We start from the raw sequence: 25,199 nt of genomic DNA on the forward strand, positions 1-25,199 counted from the left end.
GTAAATAAAAAAATCATGCAAATCGAGATGACTCTAGACTGACTGAGACATTGCCATTATTCTTAATTAATGTTGATATCAATTATGGTAAGATATCATTAATATCACACATGAATATAACCAAAAGGGGAAAGTCATAGTAAATTTTAGATCTAAATTTAATGCTTACGTCGTATCAACTTTCTAAATCCTGCGACGGCCTCTGCTAAATCTTCAGAAATCCAGTGAAATCCTTGGAGTCTCTTCCTGGATATCCGGCAATGCTTCGAACGGATGATAGGCTCTAGAAGAAAAAAATGGGATCAAGAAAAGCCCCTAGCATTTTTTTTCCCTCCACATCGATCTCGCCTCCTAGCCGTTGTAGTTCATCTGATTTCCCCCCATTGGTTCGGACTCCACTTCACTCCACACAGCCTCCTTCCTTTGCACACAAGCCTCACGCCTTCAAGGTCTGATTTCCCTGAAGATCCCAGTTTGACAATCCTCAACGAACCGTCCTAAACGTTGCAATCTCTCTGCACCTAGTCCATTTGTTGCTTGCAATCTACCCTGCTATATGCTTGGTCGATCGCTTTGCCTCTCACGACAGCCCTTTTTATCTTGAAATCTCACTGCAACTTTTCAAATCATAGCCTAAAGTCTCTTTAACTACAATACCGAATTGGGCAAGTTTTCTCCTCCCTAGCTATTAGTTGCCTTGAAATTAAATTATAGCCATAAAAGAGTTACCCATCTACACACTTTACCTTTGATAGTTATCTCTTCTTTTAGTTATCTAATTAAGATAGTTCAAGTAATCTGTTAATCAAAACAAATGAGTTTCGAAGTCGAAAGTATATAGCTTTTCTCTAATGATTTTTTTTAACAATCTGTTATTAGTTGTTATTTCTACTAACAGCATCAACAAATACTTTTTAGTTATGAGTATTTTGCTCTTTATTGTTAATATCATTTCAAAAAAAAGGGGAGAGCACATAAACAGTAAATGTTCTATTCATTCATCTACTTGTGTTAATTATCTTTTCTTATCTCATATGATTAATTAGTGTTAGTTATCTCTATCATTTTATTTCATCAATTGGTATTAGTTGAGATTAACATTATTCTCTGTGTTGGTTAGTATTATAAACCGTTTGTATTTTTGTTGCTATTAAATTTAAATGTATATATGTGTATATATGTGTGTGTGAAGAAGCAAAAAAAAAGAGAATGACAAAAAAAGAAGAAAGAAAGAGCGAGGCTTAAAATGAATGGGAAAAAAAGAAGAAGAAAGGAGAGAGATTTTACACTACAGAAAATTCAAGTATTACCGATGGCTATTACCGGTGGTCCTATAGCCACCGGTAATACCGGCGGTTAGATTGCCGGCATTAACCGGCGGTGTTTATTAAACAGCCGTCGAAATTAGCGGCATTTTAATAACCGCGAGCTATGGCGCCAGTTTAATTTTATACCGGCGGCCAGGGCTGCTCGTTTTAAGTGAATTTTTTCTGGCGGTTTACCCTAAAATTAGCCATCCCGAGCCTTCCACTTCATTTCCTTGCATTCTCTCTTCTCTCGCTCGCCCCCACTCCGGCATTAGAGCACGGCCTCTTGCGATCGATCGCGGCTCCTGCGCAGGATTCCAGCCGCCGACGATCTCCCTATGGCTGAATATCTCGCCCCCACTCCAGCATCAAAGCACGGCTACAATCCACCTGCGAAACCGGAGGCCATCGGAAATCTCGATACCAGACGGCTAATTGTCGCCATCAGAAATTTAACATAAGCTGCTGGTAATTACTGGCAGTTTACCGGAAGTTGTCGGCGGTTAACCGGCGCTACCTTGCGATTTAGCCACCGGTAATACCTGGGATTTTGACTGCCGATAAGCCGCCGGTAAATAATCGGAGGTAACGCGACGGTTTAGCCGCTGCTAATACCAGCAGTTTTGATGGTTGGACCGCCGGTAAGCCGCCGGTGATTAACCGGCAGTCATCGACGCTACGACCGCCGAAAATTATCTGCTGTCTAGGCCGCCGGAAAACCACCGGTATGCTTAACGGCCAAAAATAGGCCATCGAAAATCGTTTCCTACGCGGTTTATTCCAGCTGTTTTGGAACCGCCGGAAAGCCGCCAGTTTTTATAAAACCGCCGGAAAACTATCATTAACCGCCGTAAAAAACCGTCGATAATGACTGAATTTCCTGTAGTGTTATAAAAATGTATCATTTTATGCATTTTTAAAACATAAATTTCTCATCATCGTCGCCAATGTCGTCGAATGTATAATCTCTCCAAACTCAAAACTTCGAGAGCCCATTTTCGGCGTTCGCGGGGCACCAGAAAATCATCTATATATGCTTTTCTTAGCATGGTGGGAAGGGAACCCGGTGTGGCGCCTACGACGAAGCAGGTAATCATCAAAAGCCCCATTTTTGGAGTTCGCTGCGCACAGGAAAACTGCCCATATACGCTTTTCTTAGCGAGGTAAGATAGGAACCCGATGTGATGCCTACAGCTAAATGGGGATACTTATAAGTACCCTTAGGCACTCATGTAGCGACGGGGGAAAGCAAAATGTGTTTTCAAACATGTACATTTGAAGACCCATACATGCCTTTCTTGACGTGGTGGTGGACGAAGATTACAGTCGCAGTGTCTAGGAACATCTATCATACACGCTTTTTTTAGCATGGCGAGAAAGACTAGTTTCCCATAGTTTCCCTTAAATGGGGGAGATGCAGGGAGGATGACGAATTTTTTTCTAAAAATGAAAAGGAATTGAATAAAACAAGGGACTTGATTTAGACAGCAAGGAACCCATGTTGAACTCAAATGGACATTGAATAAATGACATTAAATTTAACTTGGACCTAAGCTTAATATTTAATGTGACAACCATGAATCATAAGAGTGATAAAATCAATGACAAATGGATAAGATTCATGCATAAATTGATCATAAGCTTTAACATAGGATTTTTGGACAATAATAATTTGGAATGATCATCTCAATTGGAATAAAAAATATGGAGTATGATATCAAGCTCATCTTGTACATTGTAAATCATTATTGAGGATAAAAAAGTTGCAAGTGGAGTCTATTTGCAAGCAAATAAGGACTCATGGCAAATCAATTCCTAATGCCTTCAAATGAATACTAAGGAATGAACATGATGCTTGTAATGACCAAAGCTTCAAAATGAACTTGCAAGCAATCATCAACTAGGAGCAAATGGAAAATACAGAGACATGTCCATAATTGATAATGCAAAACCTTCAATGGACCATTAAGGAACCATCACTTCAATGAGAAATGCAAATCTTAATGAGCCAAGAGCAAGAAGACAGCAAGAGTTAATGATTTGATTATAAAGCCACGGTGTGGGCTTTTTGGATCATAATAATTGATTCATGACATTGGATTTAATCCATCCTTAAGTAATAGCTAGTGGGAATTGTGAGACATGTGGTGATCTACCTACAGGTTACAATGCAAGAATCTTCAATTGATTCATGAAAGCTATGACGATTGGAATCCAGCTTGCCAACTAGCATCAAAGGCTAGTGTTATCACTCTTATTATGGGAACATTGTAAAAGATGAACTGACACACTTGCAATCAACAAATGCCACATCCTATAGTTAATGTTAATATGAAGTCAAATACAACATACCTTGCAAGAAACAAAATGTCTAAAATGTCCCCGCACATGCACTGCAATATATATGCACATAAGTACACAAAAGGAGCAAGTACAATCATAAAACCCGCATGGGCCCCAGCGAGCGTGTTGCAGATACACACGTGGCGTCTAGGGATGCTGTGCGAGTCAATAAATAAAGTCAAGTTTGAACCCGATCCTTCTACATTGGTCAGTAGAAGTCGACACGGTTCAAACTATTAAACAAATATACGGTTACATCGTTGACCGAGAGATTTGTTTTAAACATTTATATTAGTCCTTCAATGTCTATAAGGAGGTAAATTCATTAATAAGGGCATAAGGGCATACAACTGGCTTGAACCTGATAATCTATTGACAACTAGATAATGTTGACAAATCTCAATCAACAAATGGAATGACCTCAAAACCACCCCGATGATAGTCGTGTTCAACACAGATCTCAACCAAAAAGATTAATTCCAAACATTTCAAACCACACAAATTTCAAAGAAACACCACCCAAATACCCATATAATTGAAAATCTCCAAAAATTTCAAACTCCAAAATATTTAAAATTGAATTCAACCATCAAACACTTAAGCAAAATCCATCCACCCTCCGCAAAAGTTTGCCGAGATGGACAAATATAAAAACTACTCCAGCTCACAAAGAGCTAATATTTGCTGGAGAATAGTATTAATTAGAATTCATTCTCAAACAATCTACTATAAGTAAGGACGTGACATGTGTCCTCTAACCGACAGTTTTGCCACCAAATGACACCGCCGGTAAACAGTTATGACTAGGGCCCTCTGAACCTGGTGGTTCGCCGCCAAATGACACCACTAAATTACGGCTATGGTAAGAGTCTGTACGCTCCCCAATGGCATCAAATCCTTGATATATGAATCAATAGGATATAATCAATAGGGCACAAAGCCTTATGTTAGCTAAGGTGGATTCAAATTTGTCCCCTTAGACAAATATCCACCCCAGGTCTATAAGGTACCCTTGGACGACACAAGTCATGGCTGCCGACAAAGATTCTTCTATCAGGTTGGGTCAACTACTTCCTCTAACTAAGTAAACCAGGGACCACGATGGTCCGGGACGACATAACCATGGGATCTTGATATGGTCCATCATCCATTCCCCCACCATCCTCTTTAAGTACAAGATGGTGAAATTTTCAATTTGAAATATTAACCCTTCAAATACCCAAGCCCATGCTTCTACTATATGCTAGATCCAAGTATCTCTACATATCTGATTGACGACTAGCCTTAATCGAAAGTTCTCTCTAGTTATCGAGAGAGGTAATTAACTATAGTGGCTTATGCCTATAGGAAACTAGAACTCAGATCATAAAGTCCTCATAAACTGAGGGTGAAACCTCTGGATAGTGTCTTATCTATAATTACAATCTGACTTCCCAAAATTTACCCCGAAACTCAATCCGTTAAAACTCCCTGAAAAGCAACGAGGCTGGGGCCGAATTTTCGGGGCCCACAATATACCACTCAACTGAGATTTTAATAAATGAGTTTAGTAAGAGAATGAATAATTTTAATACATATTTTTATCCAATATTAAAATAAATAAATCAAATTACCTATAGATCACTTGAAAATAGTGCTTTTCACGTGTTGTAATACCAAAAAACCCTCTTTATTCCTGAAAAGTATCAGTTGCATGTCAGTATTTGCTCTCTCAAATGAATCAACTATAAGTATGTCCATACAATTGTATAATCATAATTTTATATGAGAATTCATCAACCTATTTTTGTATACTGAAACTGAGGGTTAAGATAATATCCTTCTGCATGTAAGTGTCGATGAAACTGTAGCTCCCACTTTCTATCAATAATATCTTCAATTTCTCTATAGTTGTTATCTTCTCCCACTAAGTTGTTAAAAATCATCTCATTTGCTTCATCCATAGTATTATATATGAAACTCATACCAGACTTTTCTCAGCATCTACCATCCTCCGAATCTGCACTAGTAGCCTAGTGATTTTAATAGCATAAATCACACTCCACCAAAATCTATCATTTAAAAAAAAAACTTCATTACTTCTTTCCCAGATATAGTTATAAGACATGCGTACGAGGCTAAAAGTATATTAATCTTTTTTATCTGAACCAGGACTTCTTTTGCTTAAAATCCTCCTAGGCGTGCAAATGAACTAAATTGAGTAAAGCAGAGACTTGCTTGAACTTGAAGTTGTTTACCAAATTCAAGCTCAAGCTCAAGCTCAACTTGAATATTTGTAGTAGTATTCAAACTCCATTCATTTAAAAGTATGATTATTTGAGCTTAGTTTGAGCTCAGCTCGTTAACTAATCAAATGAATCTTAGCAAGTATATTAGCAAGCAAAACTATGGAGCTGCTTTTTAGTTATTTAAATAAGCTTCATCAAGCTATTAATGAATAGTTTATTGAGCTACAATGAGACTCTAATTAAATGAACTATCAAGGGTTCGTATGGTTTGCTGAAAAAGAAATAAATGGTAAAATAAAATACAGTGTAAAAGGAACATAATGTATTTGAAATATTTTTAGTTATTAGGGTGAGTATAAAATAAATGCAAGTAATTACTTTTTCTATTTAGCTTGAAGTAAAATGAAAGTAGTATAAAACACGACAAAGATGGCCAGTGGCTAGCGGTGACATTGCCGACAATAGGCGGCTGTCGATGATGACTAGGATGGTCATTGTTGGTGAAGGATAGCAACAAACAAAAGTTGTTGGCAAGCAAAAATTGAATCCAACAGAGGCAGGCAACGTCAGGCGAGCACCATGCAGCCAAATCTAATTATGTATGTTTGAGCGATGGGTGGTGGCGGCGACAATCGATCGTGACGATAGAGGCGGCAATGATAAATAATTTATAATGTATTTAGAAATCAATCAAATTTAATGATTTCTAAATATATCAAGATTGAACTACAAGGTAAATTCAAATACATCAAAATTGTATCTAAAGTCTTAAACAAAAGCAATCTAATATAGAAAAGACCAAGACTCCAGCATAATCATATATTAAATAATTTATAATCAAATTTTAAATGACAATATTACTGATCTTTAATCGAGCTTCTTAACAAGCTTTATCAAATATTGTGCATAAACATAAACAAATCAAACACCAAGCCATTCGAATTTGTTTATCTATCAATTGAATATTTATAAAAGTGTTCAACCTTGTTTAATTAGTTCAATTAAAGAATCTTGAACAAACTCTAACAGAGAAGAGCTATGGGTAACTTATCAAGCGTATTGATACATTTGCAGCTTTAAAATCTTTTTCATTGTCATTGTTCTTACCATAGGCTAGCTTGGTAATAAGAAACCAGCATCAAAACACTAATATCAAGTATATCTTTCAAAAGTCATTCTAATGCGAGCAACAAGAAAGAGAGATGGATAAAATAGACATAAGGGATATAAAATGAGCATCTATTTTATAAATAGATGCAATTAGCAATTTATTTGTCATAGGTTAAACAAATAGATACACAGAACAGTTTTAAAATTTACAAAGGTAGCATCAGTAGCACAGCATGTAAACAGCACCATTTCTTCTAAAACATGACAAGCCGATATAGATGTATATATGCAAATTATATATATCAATATTGAATAGATAGCGTTCAAGAATGTATAGAATAACACATGCCTTCTTTTTACAAACCACGTTTTGTTTTCAGCATCTGTTACAGCAATCGAATAAACTGCAAAGGAATTTGATCCGAGTTTTTCAAAGTATGCTCCCACAACCTACAAGACATTTTGAAATGCAAATATGTGCAAAGATTCGTCAAATAATAAAAAGAACCCTCTTCATTGATACCAACATTTCTAGAATACATATATTTCTGTTTCAACAAATAGAAAATACAAGGACTCGACAGGAGATAATGCCCACAAAGCTATCCCTACATAATATGTCAACTTGGGTAAGCATATATCCATTATCCAAATTAATTTATATTGAATAATAAGATAAATAATAGTCAAAAATACCAATAAATAAGATACGAGTGTGTATTTAGTTCGATTGATGTGGTTTGCTTAAGAAACAACACATTAAAGAATATAGGTGCACATTCAGTTTTGCTAATTTCATTGCATTTTATAAATTGTCTAAATGCAAGCTGAATGATAGCAGCAGACGTCAAATATAACAATCCATTATGGATGAAATCTCATTAGTTCAAATGTGATGGAAGACACTAACAATTAATCCGCACTGAGATCAAACACAGTTATACACACGGATTCATGATGCATGCTGGACACTACTTATCTTTGCTAGTAGTATGTCATCTGAGTTCTCTATGAATTTCTATTGCATTTCTTTTTTCTTTTTTTTTTTTTAACTTGTATTTCTATCTCATTTAGCTCTGTTTGAAAAGCATGCAGAAGTTTTGAGCATGTGATGGAAAAACCCCTCCCATTCCAATCTATATATAGGAACCCTTATGAATGAAGCAAAACAACTGAACTTGAATCTAAGGGTCTTGCCTAAGAACCGTACCCTTCTGAATGAAGCAAAACAACTGAAGTTGAATCTAAAGTTCTTGCTTATGAATTATACTCCATCCCTCTCTCCTGCTTCAACTGCAACTCCATCCATTAGTATCAAAACAAGACTGATCCTTGGAGCCTAGCTTCCCATATCCTCCTCACCACCTATCACCATCAAAAGCCCAAAAAGCACAAAAATAGATGAACACATCAGCAAAACCAATAATGTTTAGTTTCTTAACATAATCTCTTTTAAATCCTATTACCAACCAAAATCTTACAATATTTCCTCATCTTTGGCCCCTAATCATGCCCACCAAATTAACCTCCACTAAATCCGTCCATAATCACCTTCCAAATATACTTGATACCTTTCCCTATACACCATATTTTTTCCACTGTTCCTAAATACAAAGGGAGTCAATAGCGATTAACCTTTTTCTTCCTGTTGGTTGGCCTCCTCAAAGGAGAAGATTGTTTCCAAATTTTCAATTTTGCTTTAAGACATTTTACAGCTATAAATTCAACTGAAAAGTACATCAAGTTTAGCTTTTAAGAAGAGGAATTCTCATTTTTGCACGAGACAGACGAATTGTGGAAGTGATCCTGAGGGGTAACATCCCTTAAAGCATTGGTAAAAAATTGGTTCAATTTTGTTCTATGACAGGTATTTTTCTTCGCATTGTATGGAGATAAATGAGTATCTTAGCAGCTCTTCAAGAAGTACTCATAAGAGATAATACTCTTCAAAACTACCATTTTTTCTACTTTATGTTGTGTTTCATACTCCACACCTTCATGCTTTTTCTGCAATTTTTTTCAAAAACAAACTTAGAGATTGAAACTCTTTTTTTCAGAACTGATTCTGGCATCCTATACAAATCAAACTAACATATCTAGTTAGAATTCAAAGGGTATTTTGAAGGGTCATACTCTCATTTCTATATGGCTCATATTTTACCATGTTTTAAAAATCGGACCGGACTAGCCAGTTGAATCGTAAACCGGTCCGTCGGCTGGTCTGGAATTTTGTAAGAACCGCTTAGACATGAACCAGATTGAACCAACTTGATCCAGCAAACCGGTTCGGCTAATATTTAATTAAATGAAATAATTTAATAAATTTATTATTAAATATTTTACATAGTAAATTAATTTAAAATTTATATATTTTAGTTAAACAAGCTTTAAAAATGCTTTATCAACTATGCTTTATCACATGGCCCAACATATCATGTGACTTCTTTACCCAAGTGAGTCAAAAAACTTATATAGGCAAAAACAATACAAAAATATATTGTCTAGGTGATGCGGGACTAAAAACCAAAGTGAAGTTCTCAATTGTCATATAATTATATTAATTATATTAATTTTTAATAATATTAGTATTTATTACATCATCCGGTTCGACCCCGGTGGAATCAGTTGAATCATGAACCTCTCCTTCTTTTGGTTCGTTATCCAGTCCAATTTTCACAACCTTGATATTTTACTTAGCTAGGCCCCATAGGGGATTTTTTTTCTTTTATAAAAAAGAGATTGTAATTCATTTTTGTTTTGTTTCATTAATCCAAAATTTAAAGAGATTTGTTCATGCTCATAAGCAAGCTATCAAGTACCTATTAAGTAGTATTTGAATAAACCAAGCCAAGCTAGAGGCTATTTGAGCTTGAGCTCATTTACCCAAATCCTGTTTGAACTAAATTCAAGCTTTCATGATAATTTCAAGTTTTTTTTTTTTGTTTAAATCTATACTTGCTCAAACTTGATTTGAGCTCTACACAAGTTTGGTTCATTTTGTCCTCATCAAGCTTTAAATGAATATCTCATTCAGAAATATAAACAAGCTTTGTCAAGCCAACTTAGCCAAGCTTGAAATATTTAATTTCTTTTGATGAAATTTTCAAAAGCAACATTTAGTATTATTAAATTTTTTAGATATTTTATTTATCCATTTAAAAGCATATGCAACAAGAAATCTCACAAGGATACATATTTGCCTGCTAACACAAAGAGCCTTATTGCTAGAAAGTTGAGCTTTAACACTATAAACACTACTATAAACCTCCTGCAGATGCGCGAATAAAAAGCATTAGCATGTGAGGGGAAACAAAAATTTGAGGGAAAAAATGGATGAGTGCATACTCGAGGGTGAGGGGAAAATAGAATTGTATTTTCATTTAATTTTAAACAAAGATTTATTCCGTTAATAATATTTATTTTTTATTTATTTGTATTTTTAAATGGTTTGTATTAATATTGAGTTGTTTTAAAAATTACTTGATCGAGCATTAATATTGAATATTTTATCAAGTCTTAATCGAGTTTTAATCAAGATTCTTAACGAGTATATTTATGAGCTTTATATGATATTCTTCATGCTAATAAATGAGTCAAGCAACCAAGTGTTCATGTTTGTTCATTTCATAACCGAGTATTTATAAAAATGTTCAAGCTAGTTAGTTAATCAAATGGATTGTTGACCTCCAAGTGTGCTCTATACTCGATTTGAGCAAGCGTGATGAGAACGATGGTCAATTGACACGATGTCACACAACAGGTCCAAAAGGCCTCAAAGTTATGTGAAACAACTCAAACATCGTTCGTTCGTGAAATGCACTAAGTCGATAGATCCATAATATAGAAAATATCAAACCACCTTTCGTGTGTGAATCGAACAAACAATTACAAAAATGAAGAATTACAAGCGCAACATTGTGTGAAGTCATCTAAAAGTCATTCGTTCGCGAAACGAACGTCATCGACATGGCCAAACATCCAAAATTACCCATATTGCATGAGTTGTCGCACAAATGAAAAATATAAATTTTGCTTGTGTGCAAGATGACAACAAGTAAATTGAGCCGCATGATCAACAAGGAATTTGCGAGTCATTCCATATTTGTTATGTTATTTTAATCAAATTTATAAATAATTCTATATATATACATATAATCTTATCAGAATTGTTGAAGTTTAGCGTCGTCTTATCCGATCTACATCACTTCAAATACAACAACAACAACATCAAGCCTTTATCCCATTACGTGAGGTCGGCTACATGAATCCTTTTTCTCCATTGTGTCCTATTAAAAGTCAAATTCTCGTTTAAATCTAATAAAGAAAGGTCATTCCTAATATTTTCTAACCAAGTATTTTTAGGTATGCCTCTACCTTTCTTAAATAATGTCAAATCTATACATTCTTCCAACGGGTCTCGGAAGCGCTTTATGTTGACCAAACCATCTAAGGCGACTCCTCTCTAATCTTATCCTTCTTAAACTGGAGCTACTCCACTTATCACATATATGCTCATTTGTATCCACTAATCAAGGTAAAGCCACTCATGCCACCAGAGCATCATCATCTCTGCCACAGGCCACAAACTTTATTATGCTTCTCTTTTTGGCCACAATTCGCACCATAACAGCATTGCCAGCCTCACCACATTTATAGAATTTTTCCTTAAGTTGAGGGTACTTTTCTTCACAACAACAAAGCCCGATGATTCTCCGCTTCAACCATCCAATTGAATCTACTGATAATATCCCCACTATTATACCTACACTCTGAAAAATAGCATCAAATAATCTCAAATGTTACTCTTATTAATACTTGAATCGCCCAAAGTCACAATCCCTCCTAGGTCCATCTACTATAAAGATTCACCCAATATTCGTGTTGATCTACTCAAGCGAAACCTTTAGACTTAAGGTTGACATCCATAATTCAAAGTTTACTTCACTCCTCTTCTGAGTCTATCAACAAAAAAAATCATTCAACCAAAAACATACACGAATACATCCCTCTTGCAAATGTCTAGTGAGAATCCATGACTAAAGCAAAACCATCCCAAAGTCTCATTCAATATCCCACACACATTGATCCTCGTCTCTTATATCTCTAGCTCACGCAACCTTAACGCGAGCCCAAAAGCCCTCTCACCAACAAATTCACTCTGATGAGTCTTGATAATGAATCTTCAATAGAGGGATTAATCCTCAAATCAAATTTTCATGTTACAACTATACAATTTAACGACTTCAATCATCCAATTGGTGTCTTGAAAGTGAGCTTCAAATGAAGTGCCATTTTAAAAAAAAAAATTTCACATTGCAAGCAATATTTTAAGAATGCAATGTCACTAATAATCGAATACATTGACAAAACCTCCAACTAGAGGCTTCATGATTTTAAAAAATGCCCAATTTCCAATTTTAACCTAGAGGCCCTATGTTAACTATGTTGGCCCAAATTTATTTAATTAGATAAGCATCCATCCACCTCAATCTACAAAATACCTATATAAATATAATCTGATTCCAACAAATCTTTCGAGCCAGATAACTCAATTACCACCTCAGATAAATAGATCTAGATCATAACGCAGATATAAGGAATAGAGTCTTGATTGGATTCCTCGCCATTCCTCCCACCATGCGTCTTAGGTGCAATGTTCTAAATTTTAAATCTCAAACTAAATTTATTGCTACTATATGCTCGATACTTGATGCCATCTAACAATTAGCCTTAATCGAAAATGTTCTCTCCTCACCAGGTGGGGTAATTAACCATAGAAGCTTGCGCATATAGAAAGCCTTAAGTCAGATCTTAAAGTCATAAAATGAGAGCAAAATCTTTAGGTAATATCTTATCTAAAATTTAATCTACTTCTAAAAATTTAACGACACATTCGTTGAAACTTTTCTAATGGAGAGAGCAGTAGCGCAAATTTTCGAAGCCTACAAGAACATAAACAAGCTCTTATAAAGTCAAGCCACGAGTAGCTTGTTGAACGCTCGATTCATCTACAACCCTAATAATAAGTTCAATTTGTGTACAGTTTTTGTTCTTTTAGTTCGATTTTGTCGCATGAAACAATCCAACATATTCTTTTCATTGCCAAGTATATGAGTCACCTGCATGAAAAATTTGCAACAAAATAATTTCCCTGTCATGCTAAGAAAAACAAACCTAGAGCTTAGATGTATTATAAATTTTGCCTATTAGTATTCCCTACCTACTAAGAAAGCACAAAAGGGCTCCGCTCGTCATGCCAAATACCTCGCAAACGATATTTTAGGAGATTTGAAATATGGCACATTTTATACCTTCAAGCGTAAGACAATTGGCAATAAAATTCCAATTTGCTTGGTGAGTACATAATTCATGCTTTTTTTCTTTTTTGATAATGTACACTTTGTGAATATATATATATATATATATATATATATATATATATATATATAGAGAGAGAGAGAGAGGTTTTTTGGGTTTGCATAAAGATGTTAGTTATTGTTTAAGAGATTGGGATAGGGGCTCAACGACACTAGTGTGGAGGTTGAAATGGGCGATTGATGTCATTTGGGAGGTCTGCAATAGATATAGAGAGAGAGAGAGAGAGAGAGAGAGGTTTTTTGGGTTTGCATAAAGATGTTAGTTATTGTTTAAGAGATTGGGATAGGGGCTCAACGACACTAGTGTGGAGGTTGAAATGGGCGATTGATGTCATTTGGGAGGTCTGCAATAGAAGTCGATTTGCTAAGAAGAGGGGAGAGTTACAATTAGAATGATTTGGGAATAATATTGGCGTAGAGGTTAAGGAGCAATTGCCGAAAGGAAAGCAATCATGTCGGAGGGGTACAGATATAAGTACACTCAACGATGTTGCTTGTTGGAGAGTAGTTTGGCAATGACTACAAAAGAGATTGTTGATGGGTGAGGGTCAACAATGTCAAGATGTCAGAGAGATTACACAAGTTCATGAAGAGGAGAGAGAGTTGGCTATAAATCTCGATGGTGTTGAGGAGTTGTAGCCAAAGGGAGATGGAGAGAGTAACGAGCTAGCATCGATAGAAATAGAGGGAGATTAGGAGAGATCCGTTCGAAGAATTCAACTACGATGAGTGCTTCAGCTACATATACCACCAGATAAAGCATCTCACCAATTACTATGAGTTATCCGATGGGACTACAAGATTGCAAATAACTATCATCCTAAACAAGATTTAAAACTCTGCAATTGGGTATTGAGGCGTTTTACGTCTGTGAGGCAAGGCTTAAGCCACAAAATTAAAAAATTGTGTAAAGTCAAAAAAAAAAGATTAAATTTTTTTTATATAACAATCAAACAATATATTAAAGGATGACATAGAAATAAATTGATATATATACACACACACACACAAGACATAAAGTGTCAAGTGATAAATTGAGTGAAATATAACTAAAATCCAAACATTACAATAACAAAACAACATAAAATATAGTAATTGTATAATCATATAAAATGTAGTTCAACTCAAATTTTATATTTCCTACTCATCCACATTTAATTTAAAAAAGAAACAATAATGGTATATCAACTACGCAAAAGTCATCGGCACTATCATCACTAAGCGGTCTTCATTTGAATCATTTTCATAATGAATTGCTCTCTCACTTGCCTCATCACCTGTGGACTATAATGTCTATCAATCAATGTTTAAAATTGCGTATTCGGGTATTGAGGCATTTTGAGGCGTAAGCCTCAAAATCAAAAGATTGCGTAAACATAAAATGATAAAATTTTTATATACTAATGAGTGAATAATATAAAACATAAAAAAACATAAGATATGAAGTGAAATCAAAATATCCCAATAATAAGATAACATGAAATATAGTTCAACTCAAAATTCTATCTTTCCCAAATCTCAGTATTCTTTTCATTAACATATAATTCCAATTTCCAAAAATAAATAGTAATAACATATCACATAAGAACTCATAAGTCATCTGCACTGTCATCACTAAGGGATTCTTTATTTGAATCATCATTATGATGAACTGCTCTCTCCCCTTCCTCCTCTCCTATAGAGTCCAATGTCGGGCATTTACTTCAAGATTTATGTAAGTTTTAATATATATAGTGTGAGGCGTAAGCCTCATGCCAGTGAGGCGAGGCGGGGCTCAACAAGCCTCATGCCAGTGAGGCGAGGCGGGCCTCAACCAAGTTGAGGCGCAAGCCTCATAAAAAAATTTGAAGCGTAAGCATCGAGGCGTTTTTTACTGGAATTGCGCAAAGGCGAGCCTCATATTACGCAATTTTAAACCATGCTATCAATCTGCTTCTTCTTCCTCCATTTAAATTATCTTCCTTTTCCCTATATATTTTTCATCAACATAAAAGATGAGAGTAATACACCAAAGTAAATAAGTTTTACCAAAATAATTTTTTATATACATTTCTATTTTGTTCATTCTATGAGTATGGTGGACGTTGATCTCTATTTCTATCATAATTAAAGAAATCAACATTCAAATCTTCCTCTCATAATTTAGATGGTGATATCTCAACTTCATCATCTGATGTTATATCTTCACAAATAAATAAAAGGGTCTTCATCACCCTTCAATAATTTCTTCTTTAAGCTCATGTCTTTAAGTCTCTTATTGTACATGATGTATATTAATGAATTCATCCTTAAAGTTGTTAGATGATTTCTCTTCTTCGTGTGCACTTGATTATACGTGCTTCAGTTGTGTTCACATCCAGATAAAGAGTACGTTAATCCCAAAACCTTCACATTGAAACGTTACAGTTCTTTGAGTGTCGTCACAAAATTGAATCCACCACTAAACTGAGGTTTACATAAAGGAGTACAGTAAGTAGCATGAATTCCAAAAACAAGGCACTTGGTACATAAAGTAACAAATCAAATTAGTGTCATTTGTCTATTGCAATCTAAAAAATCATCTTTATTCCTGAAAGGAACCAATTTTCTTTATTCCATAAAGGCATCAATTGTATTTCAGCATTTGCTCTCTCCATTAAATCAACTATAAGTCTATCCATGCAATGATATAATCTTAATTTTATCTTAAGATTCGTTGACCTATTTTATGCATACTGATACTCAGGGTTCAGATAATAGTTTGTTGTATGTAGGTGCTGATCAAGCTGTAGCTCTCATCTTTCATCAATGATATTCCAAATTTCTTTATAGCTACCCTCTTCTCCTAAGTTTGTGAGCAATCATCTCTTTTGCTTGATCCATAACATTATATGTGAAGCTCATAACAGGCTTCTTATTGGCATCCACCATCCTCAGAACCTGCATCAATTGCCTAGTGGTTGTAATAGTATACATGACACTGCCAAAATCTATCATTCAAAATAATCATCCTAACCTCTTTCCCTCAGATTTTCTTGTCTAAATATAACTTATTCAATGTGTTGACTTAAACATAAACTTCAAAAGTTGCCTTATCTCTAGCATGCTTTAAAAGGTCAAATAGGCAGTATCAAATCTAGTTGTTGCAGGTTTAACTATTTCTTTCTTTGAAAATTTTCTCATAAGTTAAAACTAAAAAATGATTATAAATAAATTTACTTATCTTCTAGGCAGCTCCCCAAAATTTTCAAGGATGAGAACTATGCAATATGTGACACATGAAGTTCAATATAAATGTTTCCCTTCTTCATAAGTTTTGCCCTTGCAGCACTATAAACACTGACATTATTGCCACCATTTGAATTATCAAGTGTTATCCAATCTTCTCAACAACACTATCAAACAAATCAAAAAGAAACTAAGTATTTTCCCGTGATCAAATGCCTCAATGGACTTCAAGAACAAAATGTCATAAGAGTTATTGATCTGTTTATTTATCAAACTTCTACTCTTTATATCTGACCATCCATCAAACATGATGCTTACTCATGTTTGACTCCAAATCCTATTAATTTCCTCAATGACTCTCTCAATGTTTGTCAATTTCTTCAAAACTCATGTCCTCAAATCATAAATAAATGGAGAGTTCAACCCTCACCCATAGGTTTCAATTGAATGAATCATGTTGGTGAGATTGCAACATTAAACAGGTAGCATTCTCATAAGAAAATCTGCCTATATTCATGAATATCCGCATTCGTGCCTCCCTGCATTCGTTGGGGTAAGTTTTTGTGATGCAGAAGGACTCTCTTCCTATATATCTTCTATAGTGTTCATCATATACTGATCCATGGGACCCCCTGCACCTCTACAAGATATTTGTTGTAATGCGGATGGATCCTTACCACTATGCTCGCTCCCATAGTACTAACATCAATTTCATCATCAAACTATTTTTGTGTCAGGTGCTTCGACATTAATATCTTATTCATATATATTGATCTCCTCCTTCACGATATCAAGCACTTTAACACAAGGCGCAACATTCTTGTGTGATCCAGATTGATGCTCCTTCATCCTAGTAACAGCACCCTTCACCACCTTGTCACAATAATTACATTTCAAATACACATAAGATTTATCGCAGCCTCCCACATCAATTTGACTGCTACGTTTCCATATCGGGTCCTTCCTATGACCCAATGTGATTTTCTCCTTACTTCTCCGTCGTTTACAAACATGTCAAAAATCTACAATAACAAGTTGAGAACAAGCATATTAAATACATAATTATGATTTTGCTCATGCTACTTATTCATAATAAAGATAATTTCAACAAGTATCATGGAAGGTTGCTCATGCTAGTCATAATTGGCACCCTAATTATTGTTTTAAATATAAAAAGATTTGGAAGATTTGAGAGAACAACTTTAATTAAAGAGAGATGAAATGTCTCTTCCCAGAGTCTACTATTATAGTCTCTTATAAAACATATGTTTATAGTAACATGATAAAATTATATTTCTAAATTTATCATATCACATCATATCCACATATATAAATGTGTTATCAAAAAGATAAGAGAAGTGTGTGACAAGTATGTGCATGTATATGCAAGTTTATAATAAGAGAATTCCATGTCCTAGCCATAATCAACTACATGGCATACAATTAAATACAATCAACTTAGGGAGATGCCATTAATAAACCAGAACTTATGCTTTATAAATACATGGTATGTTACTATGTATGATCCAATGATGTTGCAAGTGCATGATGAAGATAAACATATAAAATTTATGAATAATCTTATATATAGATAATTTTAAAAAGAGCTATAAATTAATTATATATTAAAAAAATCCAGATATTAAGCTAAATATTTTTAATCTAAACCTTGGTAATATCAAACCATAGTGAGAAAATTGCCTCCACCTCACGTGAAATAGGTGTCATCAAACAGCAAGGAAAAAACAAAGAAGACGAAGAATCAAAGGAGATGAAGAAACATGCGGCTATTTCAAAACTCCACCTTCCAGGCATCGTCAAACAACAATGAAGAAATGGTAGAGACAGTCGAAGGAGTCAAAGAAGCTACTATTTCAAAGCTCCATCTCATGTAAAGCAGGTGTCATCGAACAATAAGAAACAAAGAAAAACATGAGAAATGTTGAACAACAGAAGCTTGCGGCACTTTCGTCGAACCGCACTTTAGGTCAAGGTAAAAAAACAAAAGAATTGATAATTGAGGCTTACGCATCGTATATGTGAGACGAGGTACGCCTCAAGAAAACTGAGGCGTACTCCTCGTATGAGAAGTAGAGGCGTACGCATGGAGGCATTTTTTGTCAAAAATATGCTAAGGTGTGCCTCTTAATGCGCCATTTCAAACAATGATCCAAAAGGCATCATCTTCCAATGAGCTTTCTTCTTTAGGGTATTTAAAATACCATAGTTTTCTACTTTGGCTTTCCCATGTGATTGTGGGTGACCTACTAAAGCGAAAATTCAAATTAACTTCATTTTCCTCATAGATTTTAATTATTTTTTTTTTAATTGGTGAATTATTGGTCATCTATGATAATAGTGAATGGCAAGCCAAAACCAATGAAGATGCTACTTCATAGGAATTTTATAATCGTTTTGGTTGTCCATCAAGTAGCTTAATCCAACCTGAATCCGCTAAATGAAATATCCAACTAAGACTGGCAAGAATCTCCTTATGAAGGCTTATGAAAGTGAAACCAAATTCCCTAAAATCTCAAATGGTCAATGGGGATTGATTTTAACTTTTTAAGATAGGCTATCAGACCACTCTTCCATAAAATTAGCTAGTTTTGTACCTCTTAAGAAATATTACACATCACGATGAATAGTCACCAATAGTGTAGCCCTACCAAAGTATCCTTTTCACTAGCATAAATCTATTCAACTAACTTTCCAATGGCCATAATAAATTTCTTCAAAACATTCATAATGAATTCCAATTAAGGGATGGTTAGATGATTTAAGGGATAAGAGTATTCATGTGCTCTTATCAATTCTAGAAAAGGCTTAATTTGAATCTAGTTAATGCTAGGAGTGAAAATGATCCAACTGAAGCCAATTAAGTGATGGTTAGAACTCGATTCATGGCTCAATTTATTTGATTTCGAGCCAATCGAAATTTGAATCGAGCTAACTCGAAATAATTAATATCTTTTTTTATTTTTAAAAATATTTAATATGTATATATAAAAAATTTTAATATAAATATATTTCTATATGCATATATGTATGTATTCAAGTAAAAAAGCTAGACATTAATATTTCAAGCTGATTTTGAATAGCTCAATGTGATCCAGGACCAAGTCAAAATCAGCTCGAAATCAAATCAAGCAAAATATTTGGCTCGTGGCTCGGCTAGTTGGCTCAATCCGAGCCAAAAATCGATTCAATCTTCAAGCGAACCCCAATACAACAAGAACAACAACAACATCAAGCCTTTATCTCACTATCCCACTACATGGCGTCGGCTACATGAATCCTTTTTCTTCATTGTGTCATATTATCACACAACCATCAAACTTAAATTCTGCTGATAATATCCCCATCTATTTCACCATCACTCTGAACAATAGATCCAAGATATCTAAAACGTGTACTCTTATTAATGACTTGATCGCCCAAAGTCATAATCTGCTCACTAGGTCTATTACTACTAAAATTACACTCCATATATTCTGTTTTAGATCTACTCGAGCGATCCCCAATCTTTGACTTAAAATCTCAGTCCTAGTTGTTTCCATCCTACTTCTGTGAATAGGGAATTAGGTCTTTTCATAAAAAGGGGGTTAAGAACCTATTTTATGGACAATTAGTTTTTGGATTAAATTTTCAATTATAAAAAACTAACAACTGTCTCTCTCACTCTCTCTTTGTTTTACAGAAAACAACAATCATATCTTCCCTTACTTTTATTTGTATTTTCCCACCTGCACCAGCAGTACAAAATTGCTACATAAACAACAATCGAACTCCTTCAATGCGCTGAACTTCTACAACAAGAAGTGATTCCCCCTTCATCCAAGCCATAAGCCTTAACCATCATTCGCAGTCACTATATTCCTATATTTCATCACGAGACTACAAGTTAAAAGTCGATGTCCTCTTTACAAAATCAGAAAGAAACATTAAGATTTGCTCATTGTTTTTAAGAGAAATTGGAGGAATATTAGAGGTACAAGCAAAACATAGCAAGAAGCGATCAGAAAGGAGAATTTTATGAAAAGGTAGTTAAGAGATTTTCCAATCAAAAGATAGGCTTGAGTTTGGCAATGCTCTGTCAAGTTAAGTCAACACTAGCATTAAGTTTTCAAATTGATTACTTTCACAGTTAACAATGTGAAGCCTAGTACTATGGCTAGGGCCTTATTACCAAAATAGTAAAAAAATATTCACATTGTAATAATACCCTAAAGGATAATGAGCAACCTTGTGAGATCTAATTTTTCTTCAATTGTCAAGTTGAGAAGTCTATCCCAAAGCCTCAATTACTAGTAAGTGGGTGTCATATCCTCACGCATTAAACCATACAAAGAGCTCATATGGATCTATTTGGAAGGGCTTGGGTGCCAATCCTATGGCAGGAGAGTTCAAATCACAATCATTCAACATCCACTTAATCTTAGAATTACAGTGAATCAAATTATTAAACAAATCAATGCAATATTCCCCATAACTCTCTAAATCTCAATACATGTCTTAGCTAAATCAAAAGCCTTACCTTTACACAACTTCATCAGAACCAATTTCACTTTATTTTTTTGGATCAATCTATAATACACTCCATTATATTGTTCACTATGCCTTGCCTCAATTAATTCTCTCCTCAAAATCACATTCAATAATTTTTCAAAACAACATTCTCATACTTTTTGTTGTATTTATCTTTAGCCAGCATCATATTAACTTCTCTTCCAATACATTTCACTTGACCAACATCTCTAAATATCTTATATATTACCTTAATAATTCTACACGCATGCTTTTTATTTTTCTTTAATACCAAAACTATTACATAAATTATAAAAAATCGTAGCTTATGTTTTGCTCATTGTAACATTATAAGATCCCTTGCTTTCTTATATTCATTATATTACTAAGTGGAAATCAATTTTTGAAACCCTTTAAAGTGCATTTCCTTTATAATCTTTTGACTTTCTTACTTAGAAAAGATTATAATGGAACTAAAAATCTCCTTCTAAGTATACTATATACTTCTAGACTCAATAAAAAGTTCTAAACATTCTTCTTAATGGAACTAATGATCTTATTCAAAATTATGTTTAGCTCAACTAGAGTACTAGACAATCCAAATTTGCCTCCCTCAGCAACATATCTTCAAAGGTTAACAATTTCTCACCTTACAAATTCCATTGCCTTATCCTCGAGAAATAATTTCTTTTGATTTTGTTCTTTATATTCTTAAAATAGGCATCCATAGCTACTACTCTATGTTGTATGGTCAAATTCGCTCTTTGAATCACATTACAATCTTTGCAAGCAGATTTTTCTTTCCTTCTACGTAGAAATCTATTTATGATTTGATTGCTGCACTTTTTAAGGGCTTTTCTTTTTTTTTTTTAATATGTGCTAATTATTACAATATCATAGGCTATTGTGAAATCAAGTATGACTTCTATCATTGCATTTCTATCTCATATTCCACAACTACCATGAAAGTAACCCATCATAGTATTTGAAAAGCTCATTAAGAATCTTTTTTTTTGTAGTACCATTGTTGGCATTGTTGTGACTCTCATTTGACCATAGGCCATCTTAATTTTCAATCATTTGTAGTACCACTAGTATTAATGATCGAAAGAAGCTAAGGTGGCTCATTCCACATTTAATGAAGTCCCATCAAACTATTATAACTACTATAAGAAACAAGATCCTAATGACAAAATTGTATATTAAGACAACCACTTAAAAGGTTAGTCGAAGATGGCGTTTTAAGTCAATGGGACTACAAGATCACAAAATTCATTTATTTTACCTCGTTCGCTTACATCTTTGATAGGCTTGTTCATCCCAAAGCTTCTAATCGTAACCCCCCCCCCCCCCCCCCCCCCCCCCCCCCCCCCCCCCTCTATAATAGTGTTGATAGCCCAACATGGTTGGATGACGATTGGATAAGCTTTGATTATTTGATAGATTTTTTTCAATCATTCTTGGCAAGTATCTGCTGAGGAATTATTCAGGAGACCCTCCTTGGCAAGTATCTGCTGAGGAATCATTCAGGAGACCCTCTTTCAAGACTTGTTCCAGCAAGACCTGAATGTTCCGATAATCATCAATCTTATGAAGGTGGGTGTTGTTCTTATGAGGAATTGTTCAAATCCATACTCTTCAAATGAGCACTAAACTAGTCCAAATGTTTAAAGTACTTCGATCCTTGGATGGTGATGGCCATAGCTCATAATGAGCAATTAAAGGCAAGGAGAGGCTCTAAACAACCAATATAGTGGAAGTGAGAAAAGCTGCATCCCAACAAGATAGAGCACCAACATAGTGTCCGTGAAATTCCTCAAAGGATTCACAATGAAAATCCTTGATCTTGATGTCGACCAAAGCCAATCCCCGGTATGAGGAAGTGACCCTTAGTGAGCTCCTTATTATTAATATATTTGTTTGCATTTTGTAGTAACAAAGGCATTGATTATGGAATTTTTTAAAGACTGCAAAACTTAATCAACTATCATAAAGTCCTTACATTGAGGTAACGCAAGCAATAGAGGGGTTAGGGTTGGAAACCTCTAGCATCACTTAGTTGAATATGCTTACATAGGCTTGAAAATAATCATTCTCACCCTATTATGGGCGAATGAGTATCTAGTAACTATTTTTTAGCTTCTAAGAGCTTGAGAACTAAGCATGAAGTTGCTTCCTAAATTTTTCGTATGAGATAGCTCCCAAAGTTGTGAGGCAAGCCCAGCTTCAAAAACCATCATAATGTGGCATCTTTCAAGGTATTGAGCATTCTAAATATGATCACATCTAGAAGTGTTGTTGCTAGTTATTTTGACCTTTATAAAAGTCTAAAAAAGAGATACATCCATAAAGAATAACATCAATTGAAGAATCGAAATTGTGTAGGAGTGTGATCCTTCATCTCAAGACATCACATCTATTCTTAACTCTTGCACTTTTGGCATAGGCATCATAATATTGAATGTCATATCTTCAACTCCTTCAATGTTAATGATGAGAAGCTCCATGCATGGTGGAGAGTGGTGTCAGTCATAGTATTCCTTTCAAGCATTTTGAGCAAAAAGTGACGATATTTTGAGTTTCCATCATCCTCATCATGGAATCGAGATTTGAGTTCAATTCTTTGAGCTATAAGCTTGAGTTGTGAACACTGGGAGTTAAAGTTTCACCACTTGTCCACAATAGATGTGTTCTTCATACTAGAGAAAAGGTCTTGTTAATTATCTTGCTCACTAACTCCTTTTTTTTAGGGAGTCAGTATCTCAATAAGAGCACTAGAAAAAAAAAAGTTCCAAGTCCAAACTTGGTAACAAGATATCAAAAAATTATATTTTTAGGAAGGAGAATAGGGAACTCAAATAATTTGAGAATGGTGAGGTAGCAATGTCAGCGCTAAGACTAAGAGAAATAGGTATACATAAAGTTTTATTAAAGTCGGAGTTGTATGGCAAAAGATTTGTTGATTGCATATCCAAGAACAAGGATTTGAGGCTCTGTTTGTTCAAGGATGAAACTTGCTAGCTCGCCCTGAAAGGCCAATCTTTTTATATATTTTTTTTTTCATATGGGATAGTCTCCTTTGGGCCCACTCCCTTCTAATTTGAGTTATGCTTCTCTTAACATGAGTAATTGGTAATTCCAAGCAGGTGTTCATATTTAGGTGCAAATAAGGGTTGAAGATCTAATCATTAATCTTTTTTGCTTTAACACTTTGAAGGTCATATCTAAAGTGTGCTCTAATGGTGGGGGACATGCTCCTTCCTAACATTGGCAAGCAACATTCTCTTTTGCATGTTCAGCACATGTACCCTTGCATGTAAAGAAAGCTTAGTTGACTTCGTATGTATGCAACCACCACATATCCTCTTTCAAAACCAATCGTGTCCAACTTTCAGCATTTAAGCCAAGCATTCCAAGATTTCACAGGGAGGATGTTCAAGTTTTGGCCCTAATTAGTTGATGTAAGATGCCTACTTGATCTAGTTTCAATTAGTCAACTCTTCCAAGTGTCGAGGTTCTTCCCAAATTATCGTTTTGGACTTTTACCTAACCAGACAGTGGTGCAAGCAAATTTATAAAAGTACTTCTACAAGTGCAAAGCTTCTCTAGTCTATTTTATGACTAGGACACATTTGCACTACTCTCAAACATTTCATGTCTGACCAATTTTAATCCAACTTATCATGTTAGAAATTCTTTCGAGGGATGTTACATGTATTAATTGACTTATCTAGTTATAAGGAATGAGTAGTTGTTGAATTTGGACTAATCAAGCATAGCAAGTTGTCAGAGAATAGTTGTCTGCCGCCAGTCACTTGTGAATTAGTCATGAGCTCAATTTTGTTTTGCTCACTTGGTTTGTTAAAAGTAGGAAATATGTGTTCAAAGAAGTGTTAAAGCACCAATGCTAAATTAGCACTTGATCGCAATGCACACCTAGGGAGTATATGGTGATATGAGTCTATTGCATGGTACTGTTGGCTATGTTACACTCTAAGTGCAGACCTATTTATGGGTATTCTCCTATATCTACCTCACGGACATCCCAATTCTTTTCTAATGAAAGAATCATGTTTACCACTCACACCAACCAGATTCAA

The 25,199-nt window shown here is 34.7% G+C and overlaps 1 protein-coding gene across 3 annotated transcripts in view; it reads right to left on the bottom strand.

The window, feature by feature from the left end:
* LOC110100045 overlaps nt 1-25,199 on the bottom strand; it is a 78,475-nt gene that overhangs the window by 44,567 nt on the left and 8,709 nt on the right. For all 3 annotated transcript variants that reach the window (XM_028697739.1, XM_028697740.1, XM_028697741.1), the window contains exon 7: nt 7,338-7,438. In XM_028697739.1, coding sequence (XP_028553572.1) covers nt 7,338-7,438 — 101 coding nt within the window. The remainder of the gene's footprint in view (nt 1-7,337; nt 7,439-25,199) is intronic.

This window comes from Dendrobium catenatum, unplaced genomic scaffold (genome assembly GCF_001605985.2).
Source record: "Dendrobium catenatum unplaced genomic scaffold, ASM160598v2 fragScaff_scaffold_993, whole genome shotgun sequence".
Classification (NCBI taxonomy): Eukaryota; Viridiplantae; Streptophyta; class Magnoliopsida; order Asparagales; family Orchidaceae; genus Dendrobium; species Dendrobium catenatum.